The sequence below is a fragment of the Dermacentor andersoni genome, chromosome 2, assembly GCF_023375885.2.
Source record: "Dermacentor andersoni chromosome 2, qqDerAnde1_hic_scaffold, whole genome shotgun sequence".
In the NCBI taxonomy this organism is placed as follows: Eukaryota; Metazoa; Arthropoda; class Arachnida; order Ixodida; family Ixodidae; genus Dermacentor; species Dermacentor andersoni.
Window position 1 is genome coordinate 17756665 of NC_092815.1, and position 14059 is coordinate 17770723.

The following is a 14059-nucleotide window of genomic DNA, read 5'->3' on the forward strand; positions in this document are numbered from 1 at the left end:
TGAGGTCTTCTAAATTCTCATGTAAGGCTGTCACTTCAGTGAACAATTCTTCGAGGTCACACAAAGTTTCTTCAAGTGCAAAAAGAAATATATATATAAATAAACTTTTCGCCTATGGTCAGGACAGTTGAGGTTGACTTTCCAGCTGCTGAGAGAGAATCTCACTTGTGACAAAGTTCAGGCCTCATACCAATGAGCTTGCTATCAGTTGATAGAAATACTTCATATTCGAAAATATTTGCTGCTGTATGCATCTCTTTTTATTCGTATTTGAAAATGTTTGACTTGATTTGCAATGGGCTTTACCATTTTTTCTGAAGCTATTTGATTCGCTGTGCATTTTAGTAACCCCTCCCTTCTGTTTCATTTTTGAATAAAATAAGCACTACTCCTTACTATTCAAACTGGATTGAGGGATATTTTTTTTTTTTTACATGCTTACTAGAGAGTGACAGCATTGGGCAACATTGTGTCAGCCCGTGATGACATAAAACAAAGTTCTGTATCACTCAGGGAAATAGTGAAACTGATGGTGGTCTGCTCCGGACCACCTTCAGTGGCACTTTGGTCCTCTAAGAGGCACGACGTTGGTCAAGTGAGCTTGTGAAAAATACTTCGCAATGTGGTGAATGCAGTTTAAATCAAGGATTCAGGAGCTCAAAGAAGTGTAACGTAATTCTAACGCACTTCTCTTGTATTTACCACTAAATTGCCACTAATATTTTTAAATAGAACCGAAAGTGTCTTTTCCTTTCTTCCTGTAGTATAATGCAGCATGCCTCGCATTATGTTGGTGGTTGTGCCACATTTTTGCAAATGCAGTACCTCGACAAAAGTGAGTCAATGAGATGTCTCACACTGAAGGAAAACAGCATAAGGGACTTGCATGTGGCACAAAACAAAAAAAAAAAGAAAAGACGATGTTCTTGCAGTTCTTTTCTAAGCAACAGTCATGGCAAACAGTACAGCACTACTTTGTTTTGGTTGGGTGTGAATGCCACTTTTGCCTTTCTCCTTTGTTATGAGGGCTTTTTTTTTTTTTTCTAGGTCTGATCAGTTGTGAAATGAAAACCACAGTGAAAATCAAAATTGTTTTATTTGGATCATTTAGATACACTTTCCAGCTACTTCTCTGCATAGTCGCCGCTCCGATTGAGACATTTTTCATAGCATGGTACCAACTTTCCTATGCCCTCGTCATAGAAGGCAGCCAACTGAGCTTTCAGCCAATTCTGTACACTGGTCTGCAGCTCGTTGTCTGAGTGAAACTCTTGTCCTCCTAGCTATTGTTTCATGTGAGCAAGGAGATGGTAATCAGGGAGCCAAGCCCGGGCAGTACAGTGGGTGATCAAACACTTCCCATCAAAAACGCTGCAGGAGCTTCTTTGCTGCAGCTGCACTGTGCGGCCATGCATTGTCATGAAGAAGGACAATGCCTAATGACAGCATTCGTCTTCGCTTGTTCTGAATTACTTTTCGTAGACATTCAAGAGTCATGCTGTTCGAGGCTTCAGTGATGGTCGTGCCACATTCCATAAATTCCACCACGAGAGCACCATTGCTGTCCCAGAACACAGTAGCCATACGCTTTCTGCTGGAGAAGGTTCGCTTGAACTTCTTTGCTTTTGGGGAATCGGAATGCATCCTCTGTTTGGATTGCTCTTTTGTTTCTTCAGTTTCGAGACAGATCCATGTCTCGCTCCTGTGACGATTTTATTCAAAAAATCTTATCATGGTAGCGCTGGAGAAACATTAAGGCTGTGCCCATTCACTGTGTTTTGTGATGGTTGGTCAGCATCTTGGGAACCCACCTCATACAGAATTTGCGGTACTGGAGACTCTCACTCACGATGGTATAGAGGGCTGACCGTGAAATTTCTGGAAACAAATCACTCAACACAGAAATTGCGAACTGACAATTTTCTCTAATCGCCTGATCCACTTGCTGAACAAGATAATCGGATGACACTCGCTTCCTTCCCTGCCCGCTTGCATCATGAACAGTTAATCATTCTGCTTAAAAGTTCCTGCACTATTGCCACACTTTGTTGTCACTCAATAAAAGTTGTACTGTACAGATTATGGCACAATCTCAATAAATGGAAATCATTTAAACAGAACTGCCTCTTACACGGAACACCATCCTCATGGTTGGTTTGTTTTGTATTCATGAAATTGTATTCAGTCGGGCATAGCTAACAATGTTTGTCTTCACCCGTCTATCCTCGTCACTTTGACAACTTTTGCCCTTTGCCAGGCGCGCATTTGGACTTACTGCATTTGTAGCCGGACCGAACAGCTACCTTCTGAGGTTCATGCAGCCTTCGGTGGATTTCTTCCATCTGCAGGGCATGGGAAAAGAGTGTGTAAAATCCTGCGCTCCGAATGGATGAGGCAGGCAAGGATTTATCGTCAATCATTAAGTATTCAAGTGGATCGAGGACCTGGGAGCCGTCAAGTTAAGGCCCGGCAACGACGAGAGCTGAATGTGCTTATTGATAGTACCCTGGAACAGAGGTGGCAACAGGAATTGTTTCGTCTTCGCAACCGACGCATGGCCTCTACCTCTAAGAGAGCGAAGCAAGTTCACACAGATGTAGGTGTGTCCCTGTCGGACTTCGTCGCACAGATTCTCGCTCTTGGACCAAAGTTCGCCACAGTGGGAAGGAACACTACAGCGGAACTTCTTACTATGGTGCGTGATGTCTCGAGGCGTGCTCCGGAATGTGAGGGTGATCGTTGTGTGTTTGAGGGTGTGGATGTGCTCGAATCGTACTCTCCTCGTCAAAACGCTATTCCTGTTGAAAGGGTGTTTTCCCTACCTCACCGACAATAGGCTTTGTCTTGCAGCAGCTGACAAAGAAGGTGGGTTTTTCGTCACAACTAGAAATAATGTCTTGGAAAAAGCGCAAGCTTCCATTAATTCTGTGCTTATTAAGCGAACTGGTGTTGATCTGAGGAGGGTAAAATCGCAGGCAAAACGCATATTATTGGAATTGAATCTAGGCACTCTTGCACAATCTGTAGACAGCAAGGAAGGCTTGGTCCTTCGGATGTTTTTCTCGGCGAAAACCCACAAGCCGGAAACGTCTTTTCGTATCATTATTTCGGAAAAAGGCACGTAGCAATATTCCCTTTCCTGTTGGCTCCAATGTCACCTTAAGAAGCTAGATGTTAATGATCCATTTCTGGTTAAGAAATATTCCGAGGTTATACACTACCTTTCTCAACATTCTGACGTCCCATTTAAGGCTATGTCCTTAGATATAAAAGACTTGCTTTATTCTATTCCGCATCAGGCGCTCCTGGATGTTATCGAAGAAGCCATTAGTAGTTTTGGTGCTGTTGTGTTCCAGAATGAATGTGGTGTGTCTGTTTCAGACTTTATAAAATTGCTTCAACTTTACCTTTTCTAAACTTTCATTGAATGGAATGGGAATTATTTCCTTCAAAAAAGCGGGATATGTATAGGGTCTTGTATCGCTCCTTTGTTGAGCGATTTATTTTTGGCTTACCTAGACAGGAATTTCATGTCACAGATGGGCAATACAAAAATCAGGAAAGCCTTTCGTTATGTGGATGATTTTTTAATTCTGTTTAATTGTGAGGACAGCTGTGTGGCGGTCTCTGTTCGTCAGATGTTGGATCTGTTTGAAGAATGCTTATCTCCACTCACACTCACACATGAGCTTCAGAAGAATGGGTCGCTTACGTTTTTAAATTTGAATTTATTTTTTACCCGGCAACATGTATGCTGGAGCCGCGAGCTAATAAGCCTCTGTTATCCTATGCACCTGCCCATTCAAAACTCGTTAAGAGAGGTATCGTTCATGATTGCTTGCATAATGCACTAACAAAATCCTGTTATCATTTGATAGAACCTAGTTTCAGTTTGCAGATTGCTCGGTTGAGGGCGGCAGGGTACACGAGCAACCTTCTTGTCTCAGCCTCGGAGAACTTGCTTAATAAGTTAAGCAACGATCCTCACAGCATTGAGCCTCACGTACATGTTCGAAGAAACAAAACAGCTGTTATCCCATACGTTCATGGGATTTCCCACAAACTTAAAAAAATAGGACAAAGAGCAGGTATCGATGTTGTTTTCTCTGCTCCAAACAAACTTGCCCAGCTTTGTGTCAGAACTAATCCTGCTGCTAAGGAATGTAGGATTTGCAGTATTAATCATAGGAAAAAGTATACAGTTTGTTCAAAAGGCTTTGTGTACAAGATACCCCTGAAATACGGTCGGTCTTATATAGGGCACAGGTAGATGTCTCATTGTTAGGTTACAAGAACACAGCAATAAAGTGCGCAAAGGGGGGGAAGGCTTTCTAGGTGTTCATTGCGCACAATGCAGCTGCATCCCGCTTTTTAAAGAAACCACTATCTTAGCCAGGTATTCTAATGAATGCACCAGACTTATCATGACTCGGTTAGTAAGCCGTCAATTGCATTAGCAGATAAAGAACTGCTTTTTCTGAGGTCGCACATGCGCTCTCGTTCATCTTAGGCGGCGATCATGGTTCCTTTGAATTTTGAATGCTTACTCATGTCGGTTTGATGCTTTGTTGGGGGCGCTTTTGTCTTGGTGTCTCAGTATATATGCCTGTTACTCAATATAAAAATCAGTTGGAAGTCAGCGCTTGTCTACGTCGTTCTTTTGGTCCCTTGTCCATGTATGCGCTGTAAGTGATGTTTGAAACAATGTATGCCTTTGTTGTCTCTAAATGCAGTTAAATTGGAAATGAACTCAAGCTCTCTTGCTCTGAACTCTATAATGGTTTACTAAGTTGTATTATGAAGTTATGTAACAGTAATATGAGCACTTTTACTGTAAGATGGGGGCTTTGTAAGCCAGAAAAAAAAGCACAAATGAAAGGCAGGTGGTGCTACAACCCTAATTTCCCGCACCAGCTTGATGTGACACAGCATATTTTGATGGCATCCACTCGGGTCTAGTTTATTTTTTATTAAAAGAAGGCATACATTGCATTTAAGGGAACCAGAAACTCAACCTACTGAGTTTAAAAGTTGTGTGCCAAAATGTCCCAAAATAAAAAAAAGTTTTTTTTTTTAATCCGTGACATCATACTGACACACTCGTGCTGACATTTCAGAGCAAAATTCAAAGAAAGAATGTTGGGCCTTTATTTTCTCCAGTAGTAAACATTCTCCCACCAAATGAATGTGCATTGGGCTTTGAAATATAATCTGCTATTGTAAACTGATTTAGTGTCTATGTGTCAGGCCCCTGGGTTTAATATGGCATTATAATAGTGGCATTGATATGGGAGAGAGGAATTATTACAAAAAGTGCCCCAAACTGCTCTAGTCAGTGGTGTAGTGAGGGGGATAATAGTGATGCTAATTCAGATGACAAGTTATTAGGAAGGGTGCTAATAAGGGGTCTGTCCCACTCTGAAATGATACAGACCCAGCGAATTCTCTGTTTTATTCTGTGAGTAGTGCCATACCATATAGAGTTGTGTAAAGGCCGCACTTTTTTAAAAATAGTTTTGATGGGGTGCAGGGCTTACATGGAACTGCACCTTTTGGTTAAAATGGTGCTGGCGCAGCCAGCGACTTGTGCACCCCCTGGCTCTTGCAATCTAGTAGCGGCACATTCCACATGATGCTACTAGATTGCTAGAGCCGTGGTGTGCACAAGTCGCTGGCTGCGCCGGCACCATTTTGACCAAAAGGTGCAGTCCCATGTAAGGGAAGCACACAGTGCGCGCAAATTCATTAATGCATGCGCACACCATCTGGGCGTCGAACACGATTGTTTCTTTGTCGGAAATTTGTTTCCAAATTTTGAGCTGCCAAGTTGGGGTGCAGCCCTTACATGAGTCTATACGGTATGTTCCTAAGCAGCAAGTACTGTTATGCAAGTCAGGTATCAATGTGAATTTGTGGTGCAGGGGTGGAGGGCTGCCTACAGCACGGCCTCCGCATAGATGAGGCCTCACACGAAGCCCAAGGGGTGCGGCAACACCCAAATAGCAAAGCTCCACAGCGTGCACGCCTCAGCGGAGGTGGCACCCTGTTCTCTGGCTACAGTGTTGTCCTGCAGGGCCCCTTTGCGCGAGGACCCTCGCGGGACGAGTTGGCCACGCTTCTCATGCTAGCCGGTGCTCGCCTGCTCAGCAGAGTGCCCCCCAGTGGTGACCATGACCAGGCTGTGCTTGTGGTCACCGACTCACCCACCACTAGCCGCACCCATGCAGCCACCTATGTTGAACCCGCATGGCTGTTGGACTGCATTTCACGCTTTGAGATCATCCTGCCTTCATCATCATAGCACGCTCCACAGCACGCAACAGTGGCTCACCAATATTTCTGAATAAATATTTGGGTGGCTGTCAGCCACCACTCTATAACCATGTGCCCATTTGTGAGAGTGGTTCATTTTTAGCTTGAAATAACATCAAGCCATGCTTAGATGACAGATGCTCTACCTGTTAAAAGGAAAAATTTACTGCCACCATGTTTCAGAGCACCAAATTTGGCAAATCATGGTGCAGACGTCCCATCGAATAAAATTAAAACTTGGAAGCATGCACAGTTCAAGTACTGTGCATCATTCCATATTTATAATGCTGTAGTCAGTTTATCCTGCATTGACTGCAATATTTTCAGTTTTTGACAGTCCGTTCTGCAAAAAAAAAAAAAGAAACTTCATTCCTTTGCATGCAACAGTTGTACACTGCGGTTTGCACACTTCTGTTTTCCATCTATCAGACTGTTTCCATTTAGTTACTTGTTTGGCAGAAAGATGTGATTTTCTGATGTGCATGCTTGAATTTTGCATACATTTTGCTATTGGGGGAAAGCGATATTGCAATTAAGGGAAAATGTTACCATATACGATACATGTCACCCCAATATCTGGCATATATCCACTCCTCATAACAGCTTTGCTAAACATTCAATCGCATGCATTGCTCAATAGTCTTGTAAATAACTCTGCAGACATGTCACAGTTGTCTGGAAAAGCACTGTGAGATTAATTTCTGGTAATTATGCTGTATTTACAGGTTAATTTTAGCTGCGTTTCTTTTTGTTTAAGTCTGGAAAGCAGTTATGTGTGTAAAGAGTACTTGCAAGCTGTTGCTGACATGTAAATTAAGAGGTAGCCATCCCATCAGTTAATAAGCTGCTTATTTAAGCTTTTTCTGGTTGCTCCTTCCTTGTATGCTTTATTCAAGGAGAATTAATTCATTTCACTTTGATATGTGCAAACAGCCAACCATGTTCAACACCTCGGTGATCTACTTCATTAGGGAATTAAATTTATTTTCGCTATATGTAGCCTTGTTGTGCTAGCAATGATCCACATTAACACACAACCAACCAGTGCCACAATATTTAGACCGTTTTTTTAATACTGAACTCTTCGAATTCCAGGTCGTCGATGGTCTTCTCATTAGTGAACTTGCAGCTGCTGATGACCGAATTTGGGCTGCCAACATTGCTGAGCCAGTGTTTCCTTAAAAGAAAGAGTAGTTCGCGCTCCAGGCATCATCAAGCCACATGAAGCAAAGGGCTACTCACATGCTGTCAATCTTGTCCGGGCTACCTTGAATAATTCCCTCAACAGTGCCTTTACTCGTGTTGCGCACCCATCCGCACACCCCTAGCCTGCGGGCTTCGTCCTTGGTGCACTTGCAAGAGAAAGAAAATTGAAACCGCTCCCGGCTACCTCTGTGGCACATACTTACTTTGCGAAAGAAAACACCTAGAAAGTAAAGCGACACGGTCGTTTGCTCAAATCTGAAAGCAACCGCGGGCGTCTCACATGGCAAGCCAACATACCTTGCACTTTCCCGGCTACTTCGAAATTTGCACTGCGTAGCATCTGTAAGGCAAGTACATGTACTTGCGACGAGATGGTGACAAGACGTTGAAAATAGTGTAAAGCTTTAGCTGACCGTCATTTAATCGTCGATGAGCTCAAAACGAGTGAGATATGACCTCCAATTGTCCCAGCTCTCCGGCAACAGTCCGCCGGGCTCTGGTCCCTCTGGCTGCGCTGGTTCGGGTTAGGTGCAATTCCACCTGCTGTTTTCGCGATGGTGGACCGCAGAGCCTCGCTGCTTTTCTTTAAGTGTTTTCATGCACGTTCGAACCCAAGCAGTCGGCATTTTCTGCTTAATGAGTACCCTTTGTTTCTCTGCGTACCGTAGGCAGCAGCATCATTCGTTCGTGCTCCGAAACGAGGTACATGTACACATTATTGCATTTCTTTTTATTTGAATGTCCCGCCACAGGAGTTACCCCTAATAAAATGCGCTCAATAAGTCCTCGGTTCATGGTTACTCATTATATTTATGTTCTCTTCAGAACCTGCTCCTTTTTTTCTGACAGCACTATATTTTATACTGATTCACCCAATTATTGCCAGCACAAACGGTAACTCAACAATCAAACGTCTACTCACTGACACTCACTGATATCCGGTTGTAGCTACCGAATGAATCCGTGTACTGGCACTGCTCGAGTGCGGCGTGTCATCTGCTTGCCGGACACGGGTCAGGCAAGCCGTACAAACTACCCTGTTGCATGACTCAAGAGGAACTGACTCGTGTATTAGGTCGGTACGAGCATGGTTTCTTTTCTGGTCGTCCCACCGATGTCCCTTGGATGACTGCCTTGCGATCGTCGAAATGGATGTGCACGAAATGCAGCCGGAACCGCTAGCAAGTAAGTGCGGTAACGCTGCGGTAGGACCTTAGATTTTGAGTTGGCATGTATGAATACGCTCGTGCGCGATCGTGACATTTTCGCGACGCTGCTGGTCGAATAACTCGACTGTCACGCATGCTGTTTGACATCTGTGTTGTCATCCATTGCAGGAAGCATCTACTCGGTGTCCGACCGTGACATAAGCACGTCCGAAAGACTTGCTGCACAGACGCCAGATGCCTGCGAATGGTTTCATGCTACTCTTGATCGCGCTGGTGCCGAAAGGCTGCTCCTACCGCAAGGCATGTTTTCATTTCTGTTTGTTTTCTTTGTCTTGACTTCCACATCGTAGCTGAGGCCTATCGAGAAAAAGTTTGCGTTGAAAACTGCTCGTCAATTTCGCTACTTGTGCATGTCACTCAAGAAAAATATTATTTTGCGCTTCTCGAGTCCAGTTTTTGTTGAGTATTCGAATACTCTAGTGACAAGATGTTGTCATGCACACCAGTAAGTATTTCATGTCTTATGTTCTCCAGAGAATGATCAGTATAGTCAGTAAACTTCTCTTGTAAAACTAACAAAAGTTTGGACAGCTTGAGAAGTCTTCAGAAGTACTGAGTAGTGCTAAAACATCAATGGCTTGATTGGAAAAATGTTGATATAAAACCCATACACTATGTGCACCACTAAGGAGCGCCTACTTCCTGTGTTCATTCCACTAATGCATGTAGTTTTGAACTCACATTGCCACTAAATGATTGGTTAAAATTGACTTTTGAGCAAGCTCGCAGTCTTTGCGTGTTAAAGATGGTATTGGACAGACCACAGACCAGATACTTTTATTCTCGTACCTGTATTTAGAGCAAGCATACTTAACCTTGACCCAATTGAGTCACTATCTGTTGATGCAGCTCGTATGGGGACTGCGAGTTTAATGATGGGGCAGGTGACAACAAAGCCATGATGAACAAACACTGGCAGAAAGTATTCAAGAGGAACAGGCAGAAGGCTATTTTGCTCATTTGTTGTGCCAGTTCTCATAGTCCCGGAAAAGGTGGCTGCCACTTACAAGCACTGAAAGTTATGGTCTGCATAGTTGAAAAATAAAAGTTCCATCACGTTCACATTGTCAATGCCAGTGACAAGAAAAATTCAACTCAAGAAGTCAGTCAGAAAGAGACACCCACAAGACAGATATGACAGGATGCTGCTACTAGGTTCCCAGTGTGTACCACCTCAACCTGCTTGCGATTGTTCTGTATTGTAGAAATTGCCATATATGGAAGAGTCACAAGGGTGAGTTGGTCACTGAATGCCTTTAGAAAAGAACGAAACAGCATGAAGGACCTGAGGGACAAGAAAAGCAGACAATGTGAGTGCTGTACTCGCAACTAAAGGGTTTATTACAACATGGCATTCATAAACTGTACTTTGTCGTGTCATGCAATGCAGTGGAACTTTGGCTGATGTACAAGGCAAAATCTTTATTAGTGCAATACACCTTGACTGCTTTCCAAGTTATTGTTATTCCTAACAACAGTTATTTCATGAAAAAGACCATTGCAGTGGCAAGTTTTACATTGTTTTGCCAGATTTCAGTACATGGAATTTTTTTTAATGTGGAATGCACCCATTCAGACAGCACCCTCTTTTCCCACAATACACTTTTCAACATGATAAGTGAACCGCTCCTATTAAACCACCTCCACCTGGCTCTTATTCTGGAAGGCCACCTCAAGTCTGTTAACTAGCTTGCGCATTCTAGTTAGTTTGCACTTCACAGAAGAACTACACAAATGCTGTATCTCAAATTAACTTTCTTTGGGTCAGGGGTCTCCAAACTATTTGGTTGGAGTGCCACATTTTAGATTTGAAAGAGCATCGAGGGTTGGATGGTATTCGTGGAACCTAGGCAGAATTTTCTGGATGCGCCCTCGCAACTAAATACTAAAATAAAATATGAAGTAATGTTTTATTTTGTTATTTCTTCTGGAGATGCATAAATATCTTCATGGAAGCGTACATACAGATGCGTAGAAATACAAATAGAAAATGCACATTTTTACTCGTGCAATTAACTGCACAGTTACAAGAAAAGCAAATGTATGATAAGATAATATTGTGCTCGCTCACTGGAGGACAGGAAAAGTATGGCTAAGGAAAGTAGTGCAGCTGATCCCTCTATTGTACTATTTCACTGAAATCAGTTTGCAAGCTTGAGGAACAAACTGGGTCGAAGTTCGAGTGTTCATCAGAGGAGCTAGATTTACATTTAGATTTGTTGGACAGCATCTATTTATGTCACTTTCTTTCTGCATGAAATGCCTTTACTTTTTCTCTGAGGCTGAAGAAATGTGAAGAAACCTGGCACACCGCAGTGTAATGGTGCACGTCTTAGCTTTAACCGCTTTAAGGAAATCATGAAACTGGAAATGATTCACTCCATTCAAACTGATATAGTTCACAGCTGAAATGCATGCATAGAGTGCTTGCTGAATGAGCATGCAGTGCAGGAACGTGGGCTTTGAAAACCCACCTGCCTTGGCAGCTTTGGTGATTTGCCCACTCAGGCCTCATTTTACCCCGGACATGCATTTTTCCTAATTTCAGGTTGTTCCTCTCCACACTATATAATCCCTTGAAGAGGTCTTCCCTCCCCTACTATTCCATGCGTGCTATGCGTCCGAGATCTAGCGTAGCTGCCTCCGCTGCGAGAAAGTGCTGCAAAAGGCCAGTTTCCATTAACAGCCCAGTCATAAGTAGCGAATAGTCGAAGGCTCTCTGCTAGCTACATTCAGCATGTGGATTGGGGATCGGAGGCTTCTGCTTTAGGTCATGTGCCATCTTACGTTCAGTACAATCCCACTGGGTACAGCCAACTAATAGAAAAACTAATATAACAGGCACATTTTTTTGTCATAGAGGTGGCTGATGTAATTAACTGGCTGCACATTTATACATAAAAAATAAGTTTGTGGGCCTTTGTGCCATATTTCAGCAATGCTCAGTGGCATAATGCTGACTTTGTTTTCTCCTTAAAAGTGAACTATAATGCGCAATTGGGGTGACCACACACTTTCTTGCTTTCTTTTTATTGTTGCCTGTCTTCATTCGCTTACTTAAGCCTTCACATACAAAGGCATCTACTATGCATTTCCAAATCACCCAGTCAAATCCAGTACTTACCTAAGTACTGGATACTATACTACACTATACTTCGCTATACTACAAACTTCTCATAAGTAGCAAAATCCAATTTCTGGACAAAGCTTCACAAGTGCTGGTGCTACAACCAGCTTTTAAATCACCAGTAGGAACACTTTCAATTGGTCAAAAGAGGTATTGATGTTGCTTGTATAGACTTGCCACCAAAGAATTGCTGTCATTGCTTCGCCACTCTTGGTTTTTCACAACTACTAAAACATCTTCATGAAGCTGGATTTCCAAAATCCTTAGTTGTCCCAGCATGCAACGTGCTTATGTTCATTGTAATGCGTGTCGCAGGTAGGTTATAATGGCTATTCTCCCTGTGCAGCTGTGCAGAGCTTTCCTGTAGTACGGAAGCAACATCTTGATGAAAAATTAACTTAGGGAAACAATTCTTGCTGCTTATGATTGGATGCAGTGTGCCATCAACTCTCTAGAGCTTGAGAATGTTGTAGAGTAGCGAGATCCACTTGGGGTCATGATTCATAGAAATCGGGACTTTTAAAAGTGCAGCCGTAGTGAATATGCCATGCAAATGAAGGCTGAATGCTAGAGCAGGAAAAAAAAAAAGCTTGCACAGCAATGAGGTATGCAAAAATGTAGACAGACAACCAGACACAATAAGTAAAACCTCATTATAATAATGTTGAACGGACAGCCGAAATTACTTAACCAGTGCCTGTGTTCCTGGCTGACATTGCTCTCTGGGGGGTTGCAATGAGTTAGCACTAGATAAGCTGAAGGTGATGCAAAAGCCTTCACCGCACTGCCGAAAGAATGTGAAAGATTTTCTGCTGCATCATCATCAGTGAAATGAGAGCTTACAGATGTTACGAACATTTTGCGAATGTGCTGGAAGAAAGTTGCAGGTCTCTGATTTCATGTAACGCTCACCACTGTACACGAGTGGATGTTTCTAAACAACAACAAAGAAAATATTTCCTTATGCTGGCAGCCTGGCAACGAGCATCATATGAAATCAAGTTTGAAGCACTCCGCCGGCATGTTAATGAAATGCTGACAAGCTAAGCAGTCATGGAGAACATGAGAACAGAGGTTGTATTGTGTAATGAGCCACTTCATTTTCCATTCACATCGTTCATCACAGAAAATGGCCGATTCTAGTAATAATGGTGGTACAGCTTCGTCTGAGCCAATGTAACGTCCAAAAAATTAGAAGCAGAATTAATTGTTGTAAAATACAATCCCAGGACAGGGAGAGATCCCTTGACTGGATTTTGTGGGGATGCGTGACTCCCACGTGTCCTCCGATATGTTGTTTTCCCGCATAGCTCCTGTCTCCCATAATCCGGCTTCGCCGCGTGGCCTGATGCCTGTGGCAGTCGGTCTGGTTGAAGCGCAATACGAAAGATGGCGCGAGTGTTGCGGTGCTAACGCCACCTAATGGCAGGGTTACTTGGGCACGGAAAGGAGAAGGCGCTTCCTCTTTGGTTCGGGTTCGGAAAGCAGCGCGGACGTTCCGTGTGTGCACCGATCCATGCTTCTGCGTGACTGTCTTGCAAGAGCTCGTTCGAACGCGCCACCGTTCACGTGAGAGTACACGTGAACGACCAGGCGTTGGTGTCCAGCATGGGGTGAACATATTCGTTTGTTATCCGGTCGCGGTGTGTCGGACTTCCTAGATTTGTCGCATGCCCATTGGCATGTTTTGTGGATAGCAACTTGGCTAGCAGGCATTGATCTATGAAAGGTGCAATAAATGCTCTTGTGGTTGTTTGCACTACTGTGTTGTCGTTCCTTTGTTCCAAGAGCACGGGTGAGAACCCCACAATTTGCAGCACTTTATAGCAGTTGCGCTTAGTCAGTGCAGTTTGTACTGAAGCATCCTTCCCCCTTGCATCGCAAGTGACATGCTTCGTTGTTTGCATCTCATTATGACATACCCAACCTTTGACCAAGTGTCACAAAAGTATGTGCAATCAAAGTGCGCGCCGCGTATCACCCAAACCAGCAAAGCAGCCTCTTGGCCTATGACAGTTTTGACTGAGGGAGAGAGTGCATACGCCACAGACAACCAACCCGATCAACGGTGACTACAAGCTTTGAAGAGAGAGAGCAGGCATGTCTAAACACCCTCTCAGGTCTCAACACACAGCGAGAAGAGTGAGAGTGAGAGGGGGACAGCCCGAACTTGCGCCGATGGATG

At 43.5% G+C, this 14059-nt stretch overlaps 3 protein-coding genes across 3 annotated transcripts in view; 2 read left to right on the forward strand and 1 right to left on the reverse strand.

Annotated features, from left to right (window-relative positions):
• The window catches only part of LOC126542856 (BRCA1-associated RING domain protein 1-like), a 29525-nt gene extending 23138 nt beyond the window's left edge, over positions 1 to 6387 (forward strand). The window contains exon 12 of the mRNA XM_050189979.3: positions 5922 to 6387. Within this exon, the coding sequence (XP_050045936.2) occupies positions 5922 to 6301 (380 nt within the window). The 3' untranslated portion in view covers positions 6302 to 6387. The remainder of the gene's footprint in view (positions 1 to 5921) is intronic.
• Positions 6388 to 7357: 970 nt separating this feature from the next.
• On the reverse strand, positions 7358 to 8195 carry LOC126542877 (acylphosphatase-2-like). Its single transcript, XM_050190014.3, has 5 exons — positions 7932 to 8195; positions 7816 to 7858; positions 7722 to 7738; positions 7555 to 7664; positions 7358 to 7489 (listed from the first exon to the last, which is right to left on the reverse strand). Exons 1-5 carry the CDS (start codon positions 7935 to 7937, stop codon positions 7369 to 7371), a joined length of 297 nt encoding a protein of 98 aa, XP_050045971.1. The 5' UTR covers positions 7938 to 8195; the 3' UTR covers positions 7358 to 7368.
• A 336-nt stretch (positions 8196 to 8531) lies between these two features.
• Shark (SH2 ankyrin repeat kinase) overlaps positions 8532 to 14059 on the forward strand; it is a 53878-nt gene continuing 48350 nt past the window's right edge. The window contains exons 1-2 of the mRNA XM_050189965.3: positions 8532 to 8703; positions 8856 to 8987. Coding sequence (XP_050045922.2) covers positions 8667 to 8703; positions 8856 to 8987 — 169 coding nt within the window. The 5' untranslated portion in view covers positions 8532 to 8666. The remainder of the gene's footprint in view (positions 8704 to 8855; positions 8988 to 14059) is intronic.

What these genes read in the sequence shown, in the direction of transcription:
- LOC126542877 (XM_050190014.3), bottom strand. An exon ending in CCGGACAAGATTGACAGCAT is followed by an intron (nt 7,490 to 7,554) that starts GTGAGTAGCCCT and finishes CTTTCTTTTAAG; the next exon opens with GAAACACTGGCTCAGCAATG.